At 45.9% G+C, this 20,529-nt stretch overlaps 1 protein-coding gene across 5 annotated transcripts; it reads left to right on the forward strand.

Moving 5' to 3' along the window:
- Positions 1 to 1,414: 1,414 nt before the first annotated feature.
- RNPS1 (RNA binding protein with serine rich domain 1) lies at positions 1,415 to 20,484 on the forward strand. 5 transcript variants are annotated; one of them, XM_077828509.1, is made up of 9 exons: positions 1,416 to 1,727; positions 4,052 to 4,151; positions 4,303 to 4,494; positions 4,817 to 4,972; positions 5,295 to 5,486; positions 12,687 to 12,789; positions 13,704 to 13,857; positions 14,475 to 14,616; positions 19,521 to 20,484. In XM_077828509.1, exons 3-9 carry the CDS (start codon positions 4,424 to 4,426, stop codon positions 19,624 to 19,626), a joined length of 924 nt encoding a protein of 307 aa, XP_077684635.1. In that variant the 5' UTR covers positions 1,416 to 1,727; positions 4,052 to 4,151; positions 4,303 to 4,423; the 3' UTR covers positions 19,627 to 20,484. The 5 variants fall into 5 exon arrangements, with proteins under 5 accessions (XP_077684638.1, XP_077684635.1, XP_077684633.1 ...); XM_077828510.1 differs by lacking the exon at positions 1,416 to 1,727 and adding an exon at positions 1,828 to 1,846; XM_077828507.1 differs by lacking the exon at positions 4,052 to 4,151.
- Positions 20,485 to 20,529: the final 45 nt, after the last annotated feature.

Consider the following 20,529-nt stretch of genomic DNA (forward strand, 5'->3'; position numbering starts at 1 on the left):
TAAATGAAAGGGAGGGGCAGGGGGTAGCTCCCTTTTATGGATACCCCCCCAGCCAGTTAGCTATAAAATCCCTCTTAGTAGTTGTTCTCTAGTTGCTTTACCTGTAAAGGGTTAACAAGTCTCCCTGCATAGGTAAAAGGAAGGGAGTGGGCAACTTACCAAAAGAGCCAATGGAAAGGCTAGAACTTTTTAAAATTGGGGAAAAAACTTCCCCTTTGTCTGTCTGTGTTGTTCTCCTGGAGAGAAGGGACAGAGCAGCAATGTTGTAAGAAGCTTTGGGCCAGGTATGAAAAATCATCAGATCATACCTAGAAACTACTCATTTAAAACCTCAGATATGTAAGTAGATCAGAAAGTGTCTAGGAAGAAGCAATTAGGTTTATATCTTTTATTTCTTTATGGCTTGTGGATTCCTCTGTGCTAGCCCCAGGTGCTTTTGTTTTGCTTGTAACCCTTAAGCTGGACCTAAAGAAAGCTATTCTTGATTCTTAATTTTTGTATTTGCTCTTTTGAAATCTAGCAATAGCCTGAGTTTTCAGATGTATTTTTTTCTTTTTTAAATAAAATTTACCTTTTTAAAGAACGGGATTGGAGTTCTTTGTCCTAAGAGGTTTGTGCACATGTTGTTTAAGTAGCTGGTGGCAACAGCTGATTTCCTTTGTTTTTTTTTCAGCTCTTCCCCAGAGCGGGGGGGGGGGGGGGGGGCGGGGTGTGAAAGGGCTTGAGGGTACCCCACAGGAAGGAATTCCCAAGTGTGCCTTCCTGGGTTCTCAAAGGGGTTTTTGCACTTGGGTGGTGGAACCATCTACCCATCCAAAGTCAAAGAAAAGCTGTAACCTTGGGAATTTAATACAAGCCTGGAGTGGCCAGTATTAATTTTTAGAATCCTTGCACTCAGTGCCAGAGTGGGGAATCAGCCTTGACAGGGGCTATGGCAGATGCTGGGTGGGAGGGACACGTGGAGGCTATGGCAGAGGCTGGTGCCATCCTATAGGACAAGCAGGGCCCTGGGAGAGGCTGGGTGCAGTGCACAGCCCATGGCAGATGCTGGGTGGGAGGGACACATGGGGGGCAGGTGCTGATGCTGTTGTGTAGGATGAGTAGACCCTGGAAGAGGCTGGGTGGGGTTTCCCATTGTCCAGTTTTCCACCGAATACCCAAGGGACCCTCCCTAGCCAGGTAAAAATGAGCGACCAAGCGAGGGTGGGCGACAGTGAGCGACAGAAGGAGGGATGAAGATGGAGTGAGCCAGGCGGGGCCTCAGAGAAGGGGCGGGACAAGGATGTTTGGTTTTGATCCCTCAGAAAGTTGGCATGAGGTTATGGCAGATGGCAGTTAGATGGGGCGGGGCCAGGGCAGATATGGTGGGTGTGGACACGACGCACCGGGTGAACTGTGGGAACCCTGCGAGGAGCTTTTTGGGAGAGTGGGGCCGGGAGGCTGTTCTCCACGCAGAACGGAGTAGTCGGCGGCGGCCATGACTCCAGCCCCCATCAGACCTAGGGGGCGGCGAACAGTCTCAGCCGGGCTGCAGCCCGCGCTGCCAGCAGCAGCGAGCGACACGGACAACTCTACCCTGTCTCTTTAAATGCCTTCCCCATTCCTCTGCGCCTTTGGCGGGTGACGCCATCAGCATGCGCCGTCCGGGGCGCTTCCCGCTCTGTGCAGAACCACGTCTATTGAGCGCGACGGGGTTGGGAGCGGCGGCAGTGGCGGGCGCCGAGGATGTAAGTGAGGGTGGCGGGGGATCTTGCGCCATCCGGCCTGGGTGAGGCGGCGGGGGGCCCCGCGATCATCTCCGGGCCCTTAGAGGAGGGGCCTGGCGCTGCGGAGCAGGATATGGCAGGTGGGGATGGGAAGGCCGTGACCTAACCCGCCCCGGAGGAAGGAGCCTTGGGGGAGGGGTCTTTGGAAAACCTGCCTGGGAGTTTAGGGCTGGGCCGCAGAGGCACCTCTCCTTCCTCATGCTTACGGGGATCGCTGTGCACTTGGGCCAGGCCGCCCCGCTGGGGTTTTGCAGCGGGGATGGTGAAGCTGCGTTCCCTTGTAGCTGGGGGTCAGGGGTGGGCCGCCCTGGAACAGGGTGCAGGTTCCAGTACTGCCCTCTCCCGCCATATTCTCTGTTCTGCTGTATCTGCTAATTGCAGGGGCAGTTCTAGGGGAGGATCCGCCTCTGTATCGATCCGGTTCGGGGCTGCTTTTCTATTCCTGTTTCTCAGCCGTCATCGTGGCCACGTTCATAGTAAGGCCGTACATGTTCTGTGGTCACTAGCAAAACCATAGTGCATCTGGCACTGCAAATTACAGCACATTTTCCCTAAAAAACGCTGTGCAAACTGAGATACAGACTGAACACAAGCATGTACTTATCTGGGTATTTCTGTGGTCTCTATCGCTATAGTAGCTAACTGCTCCTTGTATGCTAATGAATTTAACCTTGTAACACTTCTATAAGGAAATGTTATCACCATTTTCCAAATGGGAACTTGGAGCACAGAAAGACTGAGACTAAATGACTTGCCTTAATACCGAAGACCATACAGGAAGTCTTTGGTAGAGCTGAGTTTGCCTCACCCATCACTGAAATGTAACTTTACAGGAGTAGAGCTGAGGTGCACAACTCCCTAGAGCAGGAAAGTGAGAGAGTAAAGTATCAAACCTGCATATTCTGTATGACTTTTGCTTATATTTTTCATTTAGATATTAGGTGTTGCAGAAACTCTCATTTGTTAGTAGAGAGGTTTTCTTGGTAATAAGTAGGAAAAAAGCATATTGCTTGCATATGCATGTATATGTTTTTCTGTAAATGTATACATAACTTGTTCCTGATGGAATTATCTTCCAGTGAGTGTTTGCTAGGAACAAAGTTTCAGCCTGAATACATGTGATAACTGGGTGAAAGTCATGTAGTCTTGTCTCGTTCACTGAGATTCAGTTTTGTCTCATCGGAAAGTAGACATTTGCAGTCAATTTGTTGATTGTAAATAAGCAAGACAAAATGAGTTTCTAGGGGGGGGGGAAGGGAGACAATGGGCAAATTGTCCTGCTCCAGAAAATCAGTGTAAGAGAATTGCAGATTCAAAGGACAAAACAATATGAAATCCAGAAAACTACATGGAGTGTATTTGTATTGCCAAATTTTATGGCAATGTAATGTTTCTAAATATGTAATTTATGTAATGTGCCTAAATATCTAGCTTCATTTTTGTTAGTAGCATTATGTATCCTGTTTTATGGGTGTGGCAGTGCATAGTCACTTTTAAAAATGCAAATAATGTCCAGTCGCCTTCCAAATGTTTAATGAGTTGACTAGGATAAGAGATACTGTATACAGCTTATGACCACCATAATGGTGACTGTTAAGTTGGTTCTGTAGTGAGCATAAACCAAACAGGAGAAATCTACCAACTGCTGCTAATGGCTATTAGGTCACATACCTCTGGCACCTTATTAAATGGTAAGCAATCCACCAATTTAGTTAAAACATGAAGATATATTGGGATACCATATTATATATGGGATAAAAGGACCTCTGATGGATTGCACCTAGGGTTCAGCTCATGACTAATATTTTAATATGAATTAATGATGTGTTGATTTCTGTCCTTTTATATGTATCAGGAGTACAAAGAGATCTGTAGGGGTGGATGAAATTTGAGCCCCATGTAGGCCTTCCACCAAGAGAGATTTGGACATGCACTGTTGCAGTTACAACAGTGCATCAGACTGGTTCCTCAGCTCAGTCCCTTGCTTTCAAGGCTGGCAGAGCAATGGAGGCAGCTTGCATCCACTGAAAGTAGGGACACAGAGTGCCCTATGTAGCTCTTGGGAAACACCCCTTTGCTAACCAACATACCTTGTGGCAGCAATTGGCTCTAGAGGAAGCAGTGCTTAGTCCTCTGAGGGGTGGATGGCTGTCACAAGGCAGGTTAGGAACACACACACACACACACCTGTCAGAGGAAAACTCAGGGAAAATCCATGTTTTCTCTGTCAGCCATACGTCTCGGCTTGCTAATTTGTACCCTTTGTACTCTTATGAAAATGTCAGCTGACACCTTGAAGCATCCATATCAAGTCTTCAGCAAGATGGACAGTGTGTATCTGTGTGAGCAGGCACAGGTGTTTGGCTCTAATAGCAATGTAACAATGTGAGTAACTACAGCACTGTGTGTACAATATGATACTGTCAATATCTCATTAGCTGACCCCCACCTCCTGCTGCCTTTATTGAAAAATAGGTTTGTTGTTTTTGCCAATACATTAATTTCTTGTTTCTAAACCCTTTTATCTTGTCACTAGGCCGCTCTTTGGAGTTTATTGCACTCGATTAGGGATCGTTTCTCAGAATCAAGGAGTTAGAAGTGAGATTTGAGATAAGTGAGGCCCATCCAGTGCTGCTTGGGACGCCTCAGAAGGGAAAATGGAGTTTTCAGGAATGAAAAAGAAGAGTTTGCTAGGATTCAAAGAAAATAATAAAAAATCCAGCACTAGGTAATAATTCTGTCTGAATTTTCGAGGCTTATCCCCACTGGGGACATGTAGGATACTAGGGTGTTTCCAGTGAGTATGTGGAATTGGAAATGTATCTCTCTTCTCACAATGAGAATTTTCTTAAATTACAACTTTGACTTCCTTCTTTAAAGTCTCTCTGTAGTATGAACTTTTGTGATCTGTGTTTTTAAAAAAACTAAAAAATCCTAGTGCTCTGGCCCTGCAATAATGGTTATTCTAAGTTGGCTTTAAAGTTTAGTGTTTTGTTTTTGTTTTGTTTTTTTTAAGTGAAATAATTTCTTTTGACCTTTTCTTTTTAAAGGGCTCCCTCTCCAACTAAGCGCAAAGATCGGACTGAAGACAAATCCAAGGACAGATCCAAGGACAAAGTGTCCACCAAGGAATCAAGTGAAAAGGATCGTGGTCGGGACAAAACGCGCAAAAGGCGCAGTGCTTCCAGTGGTAGTAGCAGTACCAGGTAACCAGAGTTTCTGTAGTGCATCCCAGTGATAGCCCAAATAGTAGTGAGTGCTCCTGTAAAAATGCTACAAGTCTGCTTTGTGGTTCCCCATATTAGAAGACTCCTTGGGGGATTGTGTTGCTAAAAAGTGACCCTCTTGCTTTATCAATGAGTATGCTTTGCACAGAGTGCAATCTCTCCCTTGGCTGAAATAATGTTAGCTGTGAAGTTGAGCTCTCATCACTTTAACCACCAATTCTTGTCTTGTGTTTACCTGGAGACGATATTCAGCTATCTTTTCCCCTGTGTATTCTGCACTCATTTTTTTTTTCCCCAAAAGATCCCGCTCCAGCTCCACTTCCAGTTCAGGGTCCAGCTCCAGCACTGGTTCCAGCAGTGGGTCCAGTTCCTCCTCTGCATCAAGCCGCTCTGGGAGCTCTAGCACCTCTCGTAGCTCCAGTTCCAGCAGTTCCTCTGGATCCCCAAGCCCCTCTCGACGTAGACATGACAACAGGAGACGTTCTCGCTCCAAGTGAGTTTGATTCATCCACTTAAAATTATCAGGTGGTTGGGAAGTTGCCATGGAGCGTGTGGGCTTGTGAACAGAGAACTAATCTATCTGTTTAAAAATAAATTGCGTGCTTTATTCATATCCCAGAGATATAATCTAGCTATTGCTTGAGCATGCATGCCACCTGCGCTTGTAACATAACTACATGTTCTTCAGGAAGGAGATTAAAGATCTCATTAATTCATAACTGACTCTCACATATACCACACATGCAAAATCACGTATCTAAAATGTATCCATGCCTGATTATTTGGGATCTACAGAAGGTGGGGCATATAAGACTGTTTCTCTGCATACTCTGGGACTTGTAGCAGATTGAAACTGGTGGAAAAATTTAAAGAAAAACACGATTCCTTGTAAGGTAGAGATTGAACTGAGTAGAATCTGTTTCTTTGTTTCTCTAGAATTCTTCACTTTGGGTATAACATGAAACTAGTGCTGTGAATAAAGTCACAAAATCATAAGTTGTCTAGTCCAGTTCCTTCTGAGTACAAGACTGTTCTCCCCCCAAAAGAAGTGTCTGTACTGGACAGTTGTTTGGAAACAGTTTGATTTTTTTCTCCCCCACAAAGGTGCTATACAGGCACAATGTTTCATTTACTCATGTAGACGTGGACGTTAGGAAGGGCTGGAAACAAATCTTAAAAGTGTGAAAATTTGGGGTCTGTAACAAAGGCCTTGTGTATGTCAGGTACTTTGCTTCCCCCACTCAGTCTATTGTAATCGGTTCAGTATGCTTTGTGGTGGTTTATTGATATTTGCCTTAGGCCACCCTCAGAGCTTATTGTTTGTATTGTTATAGTACAAAAAGCTCCAAACAAGGATTAGGGTCCCATTGTGTTAGACACTGTATGTGCATGTATCAAAAGTTATGGTTCCCGCTTAATGCACTTACAGGCTATGGCTTTGATCCTGCAAATGGGCGTAATTACAATGGCCAAGTTAATCGTGTGTGTGTTTGCAGGATTGGGATGTAAGTAATTTTCAGCATGTTTCAGATCTTTATAGTGACTGTGATTGTAGACGTGAAAATAATTGGCTTTCCACATCAACAGGTTGGGGGATGCGTTAGGCTTTTGATGCCCAGAAAGGCTGGGGGAGGTGTTCTCAGTTTTGATATCCAGGAGGCAGTTGAGGCTTTTGCTGGTAGACAGGGGGTGCATCTTTTTCCGTACTCTCTTCACTTTAAATTCTGGGGGTGGGATTAGATTTGACTTGATAGCAAGTAGGTGCCAGCTACGCCCTGCCAGTACCTCTAAAAATGATAGCAAAAATATCAGGCTAATAAATCTAAAATGCTCAGTAGTCAAATAGCTAGTGTTGTCATATTAATTTGTCAGATTTCAGAGCCAACATTCCAATGAAATTATTGGGAACTTTTATCTTCAAGGTGTTCCCTCCCCAAGATATAGGCACACATTCCTACAGCATCAATTTACATTCACTTCACATTGTGAAGGGTATTTTAGCAACCATAAAGATTATAGAATTAACTGTTTCAAATTAAAGGTTTCATTTTTTTTTGGAGTACAATTATGTGCCAATTTAAAAATACTCCAGAAATATGCAGCAATTTAAGTGATTGCATAATCACATGGCACCAGGGTCTCTGTCTAGAGAGCAGAAATCGGAGAGCTCTGAATTGCTAGATCTACAATTTGCCTGTTTACTGTGCCCATGTCACCTCCTGCATCCCTCACTGTTGTTTGACTTCAAAGGGGTAAAGAATAATAGCCTGCTGTCTCTTAGGCTCTGTCTACGCTTAGGAAATTTAGGAGAATTTTTTCCCATGACCTAAACTGATGTTAACAATGCTAGGAGCCATAGTATCATTGGGGTTTCAGTTGCAGACATAATTTTCAGTACTGTCCTCTAACTCTGCTGGGAGTTACTCTGACCAATATGGTGTCAGCAGCCATAACTCATTTACACTCGGGTTCCCATTAGCAATGCTGTGAAACTTTTCTAAAATGTCCTTAGTATAGATGGGCCCTTATTCCCATGCCTTAGCTTCTCCCATCCCCTTTATGCAACCCCTATAGTGTGATTCTTTCTCTTAGCAGCCACTAATTTGAGCAGTTAGAGTTAATAATACTTGCATTTAACTTTACCACTTCAAAGCACTATAAACAGTCTTCACCAGTGTGCCCTTGTGAGGTAATATCCCCATTTAACCGATTGGAAAACAGATAAGATCCATTGGTTGATACCATCTGAAAGCTTGAAAACTCAGTTTTCAAATGGTATGTCTGTATTAACCTAAACCTGTCTGGGATAGCTGCTAAAATTATGTGGAAATGACTATCGTGAAGGGGTTTTATTGGTAGACCAATATAAATGCACCTTCTCCCCCACCCAAATATAATTTGGCTTTTTGCCTGTAACGGGGGTGCAGCTGGCCCTCTCTGGCTTCTGCCCCTGCTGGACCCGCAAACCAGCCAGAGACCTCTCTGGTGCAATCACCTGTGCTCTTTATTTACAGGTTTCAGAGTAACAGCCGTGTTAGTCTGTATTCGCAAAAAGAAAAAGAGTACTTGTGGCACCTTAGAGACTAACCAATTTATTTGAGCATGAGCTTTCGTGAGCTACAGCTCACTTCATCAGATGCATACCGTGGAAACTGCAGCAGACTTTATATATACACAGAGAATATGAAACAATACCTCCTCCCACCCCACTGTCCTGCTGGTAATAGCTTATCTAAAGTAATCTTCAGGTTAGGCCATTTCCAGCACAAATCCAGGTTTTCTCACCCTCCAAGAGGGTGTTTCCACGGTATGCATCTGATGAAGTGAGCTGTAGCTCACGAAAGCTCATGCTCAAATAAATTGGTTAGTCTCTAAGGTGCCACAAGTACTCCTTTTCTTTATTTACAGTTTACTTTCCCACCACCTAGCTACAGCTTCAGTATCACAGCCCCAGGAACTGCTAGCTCAGTGGTTCTCAAACTTTTGTACTGGTGACCCCTTTCACATAACAAGCCTCTGAGTGCAGCTCCCCCGCCCAATATAAATTAAAACCACTTTTTAATATATTTAACGCCATTATAAATGCTGGAGGCCAAGCAGGGTTTGGGGTGGAGGCTGACAGCTCGTGATGCCCATGTAATAACCTCGCAACCCCCTGAGGGGTCCTGACCCTGGGTTTGAGAACCCCTGTTTTAATTCCTGCAGCCAGCAGAGAAGAGCTCCCACTCCCTCTAACTCTCTGGCTCCTCCGCTTCCTTCCTGCCAGCCTTTATGTAGCCCCTGGCTAAAGAGGCTGGCAGCTGTTCCCCATTTGCCACTCAGGCCTGGGCTTACTCAGCCAGCTCTAATTCCCCTTTCTTAATTGCAGCTGGTGTGACAGAGGCCTGGCTGAGGGTTCCTTAGCCAGCACCCTGTTACAGTGCCCCTTCACTTATTTGTGATGTATGTAGAGGGTCTGAAATATTGTTTCCAAAAGTTTATCTGCTTTTTTTTAAAAAACAGAAATTTAGATCTTATCTACCCTGGTAGACTTTGACTGGTGAACCTAGTGCATTTGGTATCACAAGTCAAGAAACTGAAAGCTGAGCAATAGCAAAAAAATTTTTTTTTAAGAAGTATTTAAACGCATCTGTTTTTGAGAACACGCATGTAACTCCAGTGGCTAATAAAACACTTGAGAGAAAGGAAATCTGTTCAACACTGAACACTCCGTCATTATGGCAAATCCCAAAGGATAAACTGTTCAGGAAGGAGAGGCAGGGCAGAAAAGATGGGGGAGTAGCACTGTATGTAAGGGAGCAGTATGACTGCTCAGAGCTCCGGTATGAAACTGCAGAAAAACCTGAGTGTCTCTGGATTAAGTTTAGAGGTGTGAGCAACAAGAGTGATGTAGTGGTGGGAGTCTGCTATAGACCACGGACCAGGGGGATGAGGCTTTCTTCCGGCAACTCGCAGACGCTACTATATTGCACGCCCGGTTCTCATGGGCGACTTTAATCATCCTGATATCTGCTGGGAGAGCACTACAGCGGTGCACAGACAATCCAGGAAGTTTTTGGAAAATGTAGGGGACAATTTCCTGGTGCGAGTGCTGGAGGAGCCAACTAGGGGGAGAGCTTTTCTTGACCTGCTGCTCACAAATCGGGAAGAATTAGTAGGGGAAGCAAAAGTGGATGGGAATCTGGGAGGCAGTGACCATGAGTTGGTCGAGTTCAGGATTCTGACACAGGGAAGAAAGGAGAGCAGCAGAATACGGACCCTGGACTTCAGGAAAGCAGACTTTGACTCCCTCAGGGAACTGATGGGTAGGATCCCCTGGGGGAATAACATGAGGGGGAAAGGAGTCCAGGAGAGCTGGCTATATTTCAAAGAATCCCTATTGAGGTTACAGGGACAAACCGTCCCGATGTATCGAAAGAATAGTAAATATGGCAGGCAACCAGCTTGGCTTAACAGTGAAATCCTTGCGGATCTTAAACATAAAAAAGAAGCTTACAAGAAGTGGAAGATTGGACAAATGACCAGGGAAGAGTATAAAAATGTTGCTCGGGCATGTAGGAATGAAATCAGGAGGGCCAAATCGCACCTGGAGCTGCAGCTAGCAAGAGATGTCAAGAGTAACAAGAAGGGTTTCTTCAGGTATGTTAGCAACAAGAAGAAAGCCAAGGAAAGTGTGGGCCCCTTACTGAATGAGGGAGGCAACATAGTGACAGAGGATGTGGAAAAAGCTAATGTACTCAATGCTTTTTTTGCCTCTGTCTTCACGAACAAGGTCAGCTCCCAGAATGCTACGCTGGGCAACACAGCATGGGGAGTAGGTGGCCAGCCCTCTGTGGAGAAAGAGGTGGTTAGGGACTATTTAGAAAAGCTGGACATGCACAAGTCCATGGGGCTGGATGCGTTGCATCCAAGTGTGCTAAAGGAGTTGGCGGCTGTGATTGCAGAGCCATTGGCCATTATCTTTGAAAACTCATGGCGATCGGGGGAAGTCCCAGATGACTGGAAAAAGGCTAATGTAGTGCCCATCTTTAAAAAAGGGAAGAAGGAGGATCCTGGGACCTACAGGCCAGTCAGCCTCACCTCAGTCCCCGGAAAAATCATGGAGCAGGTCCTCAAGGAATCAATCCTGAAGCACTTACACGAGAGGAAAGTGATCAGGAACAGTCAGCATGGATTCACCAAGAGAAGGTCATGCCTGACTAATCTAATTGCCTTCTATGATGAGATTACTGGTTCTGTGGATGAAGGGAAAGCAGTGGATGTATTGTTTCTTGACGTTAGCAAAGCTTTTGACATGGTCTCCCACAGTATACACAGTCAGCAAGTTAAAGAAGTATGGGCTGGATGAATGCACTATAAGGTGGGTAGAAAGTTGGCTAGATTGTCGGGCTCAACGGGTAGTGATCAATGGCTCCATGTCTAGATGGCAGCCGGTATCAAGTGGAGTGCCCCAAGGGTCGGTCCTGGGGCCGGTTTTGTTCAATATCTTCATAAATGATCTGGAGGATGGTGTGGATTGCACTCTCAGCAAATTTGCGGATGATACTAAACTAGGAGGAGTGGTAGATACGGTGGCGGGTAGGGATAGCATACAGAGGGACCTAGATAAATTGTAGGATTGGGCCAAAAGAAATCTGATGAGGTTCAACTAGGATAAGTGCAGGGTCCTGCACTTAGGACGGAAGAATCCAATGCACCGCTACAGTCTAGGGACCGAATGGCTAGGCAGCAGTTCTGTGGAAAAGGACCTAGGGGTGACAGTGGACGAGAAGCTGGATATGAGTCAACAGCGTGCCCTTGTTGCCAAGAAGGCCAATGGCATTTCGGGATGTATAAGTAGGGGCATAGCCAGCAGATCGAGGGACGTGATCATTCCCCTCTATTCGACATTGGTGAGGCCTCATCTGGAGTGCTGTGTCCAGTTTTGGGCCTCACACTACAAGAATGATGTGGAAAAATTGGAGCGAGTCCAGCGAAGGGCAACAAAAATGATCAGGGGTCTGGAACACATGAGTTATGAGGAGAGGCTGAGGGAACTGGGATTGTTTAGTCTGCAGAAGAGAAGAGTGAGGGGGGATTTGATAGCTGCTTTCAACTACCTGAGAGGTGGTTCCAAAGAGGATGGTTCTAGACTATTCTCAGTGGTAGAAGAGGACAGGACAAGGAGTAATGGTCTCAAGTTGCAGTGGGGGAGGTTTAGGTTGGATATTAGGAAAAACTTTTTCACTAGGAGGGTGGTGAAACACTGGAATGCGTTACCTAGGGAGGTGGTAGAATCTCCCTCCTTAGAAGTTTTAAGGTCAGGCTTGACAAAGCCCTGGCTGGGATGATTTAATTGGGGATTGGTCCTGCTTTGAGCAGGGGGTTGGACTAGATGACCTCCTGAGGTCCCTTCCAACCCTGATATTCTATGATTCTATGTAGCCTTCTTGCAGATTGAGCGCCACTTGGATCAATTTCTAGTTAGGTCTTTAAGGTGGTCTGGCTGGATATTTGGTTTATGTCCATCACCGGCAATCTTATCTTAAGCTTTTGGCAACAACACGGTTGTGCTATGTAGGAACATTCCTTGCTAAGCTTGCTTCATAATTCATTGGTCTTCCATCCTAATAACATGTCCATAGACAGAAAGCTGCCAAAACCAAACCTGTGCTGATGGAAGTGGTTGCTAGGTTTGGCTATGAACCCAGCAAGACACTAGCTCCTCTTCAGTTAATGTATGAGAACTCACAGTACATATGCTCTAGATCCCAAGAGGTCCTCCAACAAAATCAGAGATAAACAGATTTGACATTCAGGATATTTCTTTTAAACTCTCCATTCCTGCAGATTTTTTAGACCCTTATTTATTATAAAGAAGCAAAACAAGATACAAGTCTGGTTCAAAATGATCCTTTGCCAGTCACCTTTATGTGTTATGGGTAAGGCTGTGAGTCCATCACAGAAGTCACGGATTCATGGAGCACCAGCAGGGGGCCCGAGCTGTGCGCTGCGGTGCCCCCCAGAGCACCTGCACCTCTTCCTACACCCCCCCCCCCCCCCGAAGTTTTAGTTAGGGGTATATAGTATAGGCCATGAATTTTTGTTTACTGTAAGTGACCTGTCCATGACCATGACTAAAACGTAGTCTTAGTTTTGGGGATTGGCTTGTATGTTACCAGGAGATTTGATAGTTCTGTGATATTCAACTCAGGTCGAAGCCACCCAAGAGAGACGAAAAAGAGCGGAAGAGACGGAGTCCATCACCCAGACCTACCAAAGTGCATGTTGGGAGACTCACCAGAAATGTGACCAAGGTAATGGCCTGCCCCTCTTTATCCTTGAACTTTCACATCTTTGGGAGAGTGATTTGAGTTTTTTTAAATAGTATCTTCAGAAACAGTTTATTACTAGCTTGCAATCAGGTGTCACTGTGTTGGAAGTTCTTACATTATCCATATGCAAGGTTGAGGTGCATTGGCAGACCTGTCTGTGGGGAAACTTGCATGGCACCAAGAGCAATTAATCCATGCCAGGGTATGGTTCTCAAAAGACCTGTATGCCATGTCCCAGATCTAGTGCCCTGTGCTATTAAGCAGGGGACTTGGATTTAAACCCTGTAGTTGGTTTCCTGGTTCTCTCGCAGGGCATTGTGTAGCTTACATTTGTCTTTGTTGGAAGTTGAAAAATTACAACTGGAGGCCAGCTGAGAATGTCTGCAACTGATCTGCAGGAGTGGTGCTCAGTTCAGTCCTCCTTGCCAGATAATTGTTTTGGTGAGGTGTGAAGCCTTCTTAGAGGGAACATGTAACTATATGATGCTATATAAATGATCGTAAATGTTAGAGAGAAAATACATCTGTCATCTTGAGCGTTTGACCCCAGACAGCCCCTCTCCTTGCCATTTCCCACATAAACTTCATGACTTCATTCATTCTTTCACTCCTGACCAGTTTACCACAGCCTAGATCCTATGGCCTTTTTTGAGGAGGGTAGTCAGTAGATATTTGTAGGGCTTGGGAATCCTGAGGAAGAAGCTGAGTAGGCAGCAATAGAGGGCTGGTAGGAATTCAAACTGTATCCATATCCAGTTAATAAGATTGGTCTTCCTTGATGTTGATACTGGTTTTTGATCTTGTTTTGTGTATGCCTCCAGTTTAGCATTCCCTATCAATACCATCTGGTAAAGTGGGAATTGGCAGTGTCCTTAATAATCACTGTTTCTCTCTAGGATCACATCATGGAAATATTTTCCACTTATGGGAAGATTAAAATGATTGACATGCCAGTCGACAGGTTAAATCCACATCTCTCCAAGGGTTATGCCTATGTGGAGTTTGAGAATCCAGATGACGCTGAGAAGGCGCTGAAGCATATGGATGGAGGTAGATACCGGATGTTGTGCAAAGAAACCGGCAGGACTAATAGAAATCCATGGAGGATATGAGGGTTGATACAAATGAGTTTAAAGGATCATTGCCCTGAGTTGCCTTATCAACTTTTGTGGTTTTACAATCTCACTTTCTTAATCCCCTCCCCCCCATGTCTTTCTCTTCTCTCTTGTGGGGTGAGGGACTCACACAAGCAGTGAAACTGACCATACAGGGGAGACAGCTAAACTGAACTTACATAAATCACTGCCTTACAAAGTCAAATGACCCAAAAATAACCAAACTCTGTCATCTGAATTGTTGCTTGTCAGAATAGTAGGTTTTAAACCTTTCATGGTTTTTAGGCAGAAGTGATTGTTAAGTTGACTGTCTAAATGATTTACTCAGGGCGAGATCTGCAAGAAGGCTACATAGAATCATGAGTCAGTGGCAAAGTTGGGGAGAGAACCTAGCCCTCTTGATTCTTGCTGCAACCACTAGATCACGAATGCTCCAAACATACCAAAGCAGCAACCTTGTGAGGCTGGAAATCTGTAGCAGGGGTGCAATAGTGCTGTGTGTAGCACACTGGTGCTGGAAATTTGTAGCTCATTCTTTTTAACTGTAAACAGGGCAGATTGATGGTCAGGAGATCACTGCTACAGCTGTACTGGCACCTCGGCCTAGGCCACCTCCCAGGCGCTTTAGTCCACCAAGGAGGATGCTGCCACCACCACCAATGTGGCGTAGGTCGCCACCTCGCATGAGGAGAAGGTGAGCCATATTTTATGAAGTACCGTAGAAATGTGTAAGCTAAAAAAGGGTGTGGTAAAGTTTAGTTCTTAGCACCAAGTATCTTGTCTGTGGCACAGATTTCATCATTGGTAACTTTGCCTCCCTGGGCTTGATTTCAGCAAACCTTATCAGTCACCTGTTAAACCTGGAGACTGATCATCTTCACTCCTGGTTTAGTAAACACAAACTCTTAAAGATCTGTTAGAAGCTGCTGTTACCACTATGGGACATGATTGGAGATCTTTACTGGGCCGTGCTCAGAACAGCTTTTGGAGTTTTTGAGACACCTATTTCTTTACATACCAGGGCCTAAAACTTAGATTGACCTAGCTATATCACTCAGGGCTGTGAAAAATGTCATGCCCTGTGTGATGTCGCTGTGTCGACCTAACTCCCAGTGTAGACGCAGCTAGGCTGACAAAAGAATTCTTCTATCAACCTAGCTACCACTTCTCGGAGAAATGGACTGCCTACATTGCTGGAAAAACCTCTTGTGTCTACGCTGAAGTGTGTGGTAACTATGCTGCTGTAGTGTAGACATACCCTAATAGCTGAGTTAACATGATGTAAGATCCACAGTATATCCATCAACCACCAAACTCTGTTTATTAATGTCCTTCAGATGTTAGCTCTTGTATTTTCCCTCCTTCATTTAATCTCTGTCCTTCCCTAATCTTTGTACAGTAAAACCTCAGAGTTAAGAACGCTTGTCTAGGAGGTGCAACCCTACAGGCAGGGGCAGTGGAGGTAGTTCCTCCAGAACTGAGAGGGAAAGGATTCTACTCCTGCTATCTCTAGATTCCCAAGCTGAAAGAGCGACTGAGGCTTATCCTAGACCTGCGTTGCCTCAACAAGTATCTCAGGAAACTGAGGTTCTGCAAGGTTTCTCTGGCCTCCATCATTCCCTCACTAGATCCAGGTACACTGCCCTCGATTTGAAGGACACATACTTACATACCTCCATCTTTTGAGGACACAGGCGCTTCCTTGGGTTCATGGTGGGCCACAGACATTACCAGTTTACAGCACTTGCCTTTGGCCTCTTGGTGGTCCCGCAAATCTTCACAAAGTGTATGGCAGTAGTCATGGCCCACCTCTGGTGCCGAGGTATACAGATCTACCCATACCTCGATGACTAGCTGATAAAAGGCTTCTTGAGGGGTTAAGTCCACCACAGCATCTCGGTACAAGCGACTTGCAGAGTGCTGGACCTCCTAATAAACGAGCAGAAGTCAACATTAGGCCTGGTGCAAAGAACAGAATTTATAGGAGCTGTATGCGACATGTCTCAGGCCAGGGCCTTCCTGCAGGAGGCCAGGTTCAAAGCCATGTCAGATTTAATCACCTGAGTGTCAGTGCACCTGCTGATTGCTAGACCACATGGCGGCATGTACCTACATGGTGTGGCATGCTCAGCTGCACCTCAGACAGCTTCAGATGTGGCTCCTGTCGGTCTACTTGCTGAGCAGGCACCATCTGGACTCTATTCTCACCATTCTAATGTCAGTCCTGGTTTCCCTGACGTGGTGGTTAGATCTGGCCTTGGTTCTATCTGGAGTACCCTTAGAGTCCCCATGGCCTAAGTTCCCTGTAAGCCACATGGACAGAGGCGCCTCTCCCGCAGCACGGACCTGCCGCAGCAGGGAGCGGTGCCTCTCTTTTTTTTTTTCTCTCTCCTCTCCCTGCCCAGGTGCTGCTGCAGGGAGAGAGAGCTGTGGGGGAGTCCTCTCTCCCTGCTGTAGCCCCCAGGCAGCCTGCACCCCAAACCCCATATCTCTGGCCCTACCCCAGAACCTGCACCCCCAGCCGGAGCCCTCACTCCCTGCACCCCAATCCTCTGCCCCAGCCCTGAGCCCCCCTCCCACACTCCAAATCCCTTGGCCCCACCCCCACCACATGAATTTTATGTGTACCAATATGGAGGCGATGTGTGAGACATCACCTCCATATTGGTACACATAACAAAATTCATTCCGCACGTGCGTGGAAAAAATTAGAGGGAATGCTGCCCACGGTCCTCAATCATGCTGGTATCAGATGCGTTGGACCTGGGGTGAGGGACAGCCTCAAGACCCAAGGTCTCTGGTCGAGGGACGAGGTGTCATTACACATTAATGTGAAGAAACTCAGGGCAATATGCCTGGCCTGTGAAGTGTTCTTTCCACAGCTCTCAGGCAGAGAGGTGCAAGTATCGATGACAAAGTGTCAGTGTTTTATATCAACCAACAGGGAGGGGCACACTACAAGATCCTCTCTCAGAAAGCCATCAGGCTCTGGGATTTCTCTGTGAAGCACTCCATTCACCTGGCGTTGTCACATTTCCCCGGAGAGTGGGACGTGTTGGCAGATCACCTCAGCAGGTTGTTCTCTTCTTACCACGAGTGATCTCTCCGCTCGCAGGTCACCAGCATCATCTTCCAGAGGTGGGGGACTCCCCAGGTGGACCTGTTACCTCTGGGCAGAACAAGAAATGTCACCTCTTTTGCTCTAGGCTTGGTCAAGGCAAAGACTCTCTCTGATTCCTTCCTCCGGTCATGGTCGGATGGCCTAGGTTCTTCTAGGTGGGAGGGATAGCTCAGTGGTTTGAGCATTGGCCTGCTAGACCCAGGGTTGTGAGTTCAATCCTTGAGGGGACCATTTAGGGATCTGGGGCAAAAATTGGGGATTGGCCCTGCTTTGAGCAGGGGGTTGGACTAGATGACCTCCTGAGGTCCCTTCCCCTGATATTCTATGATTCTGAAGATCAAAAGGGACAAGGCAAAGGTCATCCTGATCACCCTAGCATGGCCTCGCTAGTATAAGTTCAGCATGCTCGTAGATCTCACAGTTGCAGCCTTCTGGACTTCCTCTCAGACCGGACTTGCTATCGTAGGACCACAGGCAACTGCTCCATCCGAATCTAGTAGGCCTGCATTTGATGGTGGTGCTGCTGCATGGCTAAATGTGGATGAGACTGCATGCTTGGTATTTTGCTAGGTAGCAGAAAGCTCTGTGCTAGGGCAACCTACCTGGCCAAGTGGAAATACTTCATTTGCTGGGCAGCTGAGCAGAACCTGTGCCCATCACAGGCATCCTTGCAGTCCATCTTGAAATATCTCCTTCATCTGAAGCAGCAAGGCCTTTCACTGTCTTCAATCAAGGTCCATGTGGTGGCCATCTCGGTGTTTCATTCCCGACCTGAGGCAGATTGGTCTTTGGCCAGAAGATGACAAGCAAATTCATTAAAGGGTTGGAGAGGTTCTACCCACAGGTCCATGATCCGATTCCGCCTTGAGACTTAAACCCGGTCCTTCTCCTTGTGCTCCTCTCGTGGAAGTTCAGTTTCCTGGTGGCAATCACTTTGGCCAGGAGAGTTTCAGACCTTCAAGCCTCCTTACGCTGTGTTCTTTAAAGATAAGTTTCAACTGCATCTCCACTTAGCCTTTCTACCCAAGATGGTATTGCAGTTCCATGTCAACCAAGACCTTTTTCTGCTGGTCTTCTTCCCAAAACCATATAAATCAGAGGAGGAAAGACGCCAACACCCTCTGGATGTGAGAAGGGCCTTAGTCTTCTATGTTGACTGGATGAGCGCCTTCTGCAGATCCATGCAACTGTTTGTTGCAGTTGTGTATAAAATGAAAGGTCTCCTGGTGTCCTCCCAGAGGATCTCGTCCTGGATTACAGTCTGTATCCGGGCATGCTATGAGCAAGCGAAAGTCCTGCCTCTGGCCGTTATGAAGGCACATTCTACCAAGGGTACAAGCGTCTTCGGCGGCCTTCCTGGCGCAAATACTGATTCAGGACATCTGCAGGGCTGCAACATCATCGTTGATTCACACGTTCATGTCCCATTATACAATCACCCAATAGGCTGGAGACAATGCCAGTTTTGGGAGAGCTGTGTTGCTATCGGCACGCTTGTGAACTCCCAGCCCACCTCCAAGGACACTGCTTGTGAGTCACCTGACATGAAATGGACATGAGCAAGCACTCGAAAAAATAGTTGCCTACCTTTTGTAACTGTTCTTTGAGATGTTCATGTCTATTCCATGACTCGCCCTCCTACTCTGCTGTTGGAGTTGACGGCAAGAAGGGCGCAGGGCTGGTCGCGCCCCTTATACTGGTACATGAGCGTAGGCCTCCAGGCGGTGCTAGAACTGGCCCTATAGACACCACTGGGGGGAAAATCTCCATGCATGTGGCGTGTACACATTTGACATGGAATGGACATGAGCAACACATCTCAACAACAGTTATGAAAGGCAGGTAACCATTTTTTCTTGGCTTTAAGTTCATGATATCTTCTTGTTTTGTGCTTCCCATTAGATGCATGTATATAGGTCCTACAAAGTCAGTTAAGATTACTGGCTTCTGTTTGTAGTCCAGGCTCTGTCCCCCTTTCTGTTTAAGGGAGAAACTCTCTGAAGTTGCAGTAAGCTAACAGTTCTGCAGTGTGATAAAGAAAAACAACGCAAGTTTAATGTTCGGAGCCAGAGGGGCTGTACTGCTGGTGGTAGTATTGGCACTGGAGTACCTAGACTCCCTGGATTCACAGGTTAAATACCAGTAAGATCAACTTAGCTCTTTGATTTTCTGTGAAATATAAATAGAGTATAGTGCTCTTTACTTGGGTGGGGCAAGGTCTTTCAGGTGAGAATTTAAAAGTCCATGGTCCAGTTTGTTCTCTGGTGGCTTGCCATGGTATCCTTGTTCAAAATATTCCCTCTTGCTGAGATGTGTGCTGTTGAGCTGCCTCCTTCCACCCCAGAGATGGCTGCATTTCACTAGAGCTCTTTGTTTAAAATGTTTTGGGATCCTTCTGGTGCTAGATGCATGTAAAATAATTTAAACCTGTTTTCCTTGTCTCCTAATGAAACTTTTCTCGTCCTTTTCTCTGGCAGATCCAGATCTCCAAGACGCAGGTCCCCTGTTCGCCGACGGTCAAGATCCAGATCTCCAGGCCGAAGACGTCATCGCAGCCGCTCCAGCTCAAACTCTTCACGATAAAGCAAAAAGGACTGGACAGCTTTTTATTTTTTAACTTAAATCCCACCAGACTAAATATTGTACCTTTTTTATAATGGGCCTGGGTAAGGGGAAGTGAGAGAAATCAAAACCTGGCAGTGAAGGCAAATTAAGAGGAGGGGGTTTCCTGGCCAGTAGGCTTAGCATGCCATGCAGAAAAAACTAAAATACTGACCTCTTTTGGGAATCATAAGGCTGGCTACTACTAAGAGAAGGGATGGGGTGGGGTGAGGTGTTATCCATCTCAAGACATCAGTGCAGATCTTCAGAACTGGTGGTACCCAAACACAGAAATCCGCCTCAAACTTAAATAGTCAGTTGTCATTCTGCCCCCATGCCCTGAATAGTGAGATCATAAATTTCTGTTTGTACAAAGAGGCAGGGTGCTGCAGATTTACATGACATTGAAGGTGATGATTTTTGGCCAGTCCCACTGCGTCACCTACTGCATGTTAGAAACAGGCCAAGAATTGAAGGACTGTTTTGTAATGGCCCTCTTTAGGGATCCCCTTGCCCTTCCTGAAGGGTTTTGGTACAAATTTCACACACAACCCTCTACCAAATGGTGTAAATGTTTCCACCTTTAGAAAACACAGTACAAACTGGCAACACTATCAAAACCCCACCTTACTGCAATGAAAAGGGGGCGGTTTGAGACTGATGCTGTTTGGATTAATTTGGGTAATCTTGCAAAAGGCAAGTAATTTACCATCTATTGTACAGTCAATCTATAAAGTTTGATTTTTTTTTGTATAACTTTGTAGCATCTTAGGTCATGTTGTGTTTGTATTTGTGTAGAATGACTATATTGAATAAACCAATAGAGTTAAGATTAAAGAATATTCATTGGTTCCTTCCCTGTAGACTATTGGCCTCACCTGTACA

This window comes from Eretmochelys imbricata, chromosome 10 (genome assembly GCF_965152235.1).
Source record: "Eretmochelys imbricata isolate rEreImb1 chromosome 10, rEreImb1.hap1, whole genome shotgun sequence".
NCBI lineage: Eukaryota > Metazoa > Chordata > Testudines > Cheloniidae > Eretmochelys > Eretmochelys imbricata.

What these genes read in the sequence shown, in the direction of transcription:
- RNPS1 (XM_077828509.1), top strand. Translation starts at nt 4,424, where the DNA reads ATGGAGTTTTCAGGAATGAAAAAGAAGAGTTTGCTAGGATTCAAAGAA. An exon ending in AATAAAAAATCCAGCACTAG is followed by an intron (nt 4,495 to 4,816) that starts GTAATAATTCTG and finishes TTCTTTTTAAAG; the next exon opens with GGCTCCCTCTCCAACTAAGC. An exon ending in TCACCAGAAATGTGACCAAG is followed by an intron (nt 12,790 to 13,703) that starts GTAATGGCCTGC and finishes GTTTCTCTCTAG; the next exon opens with GATCACATCATGGAAATATT.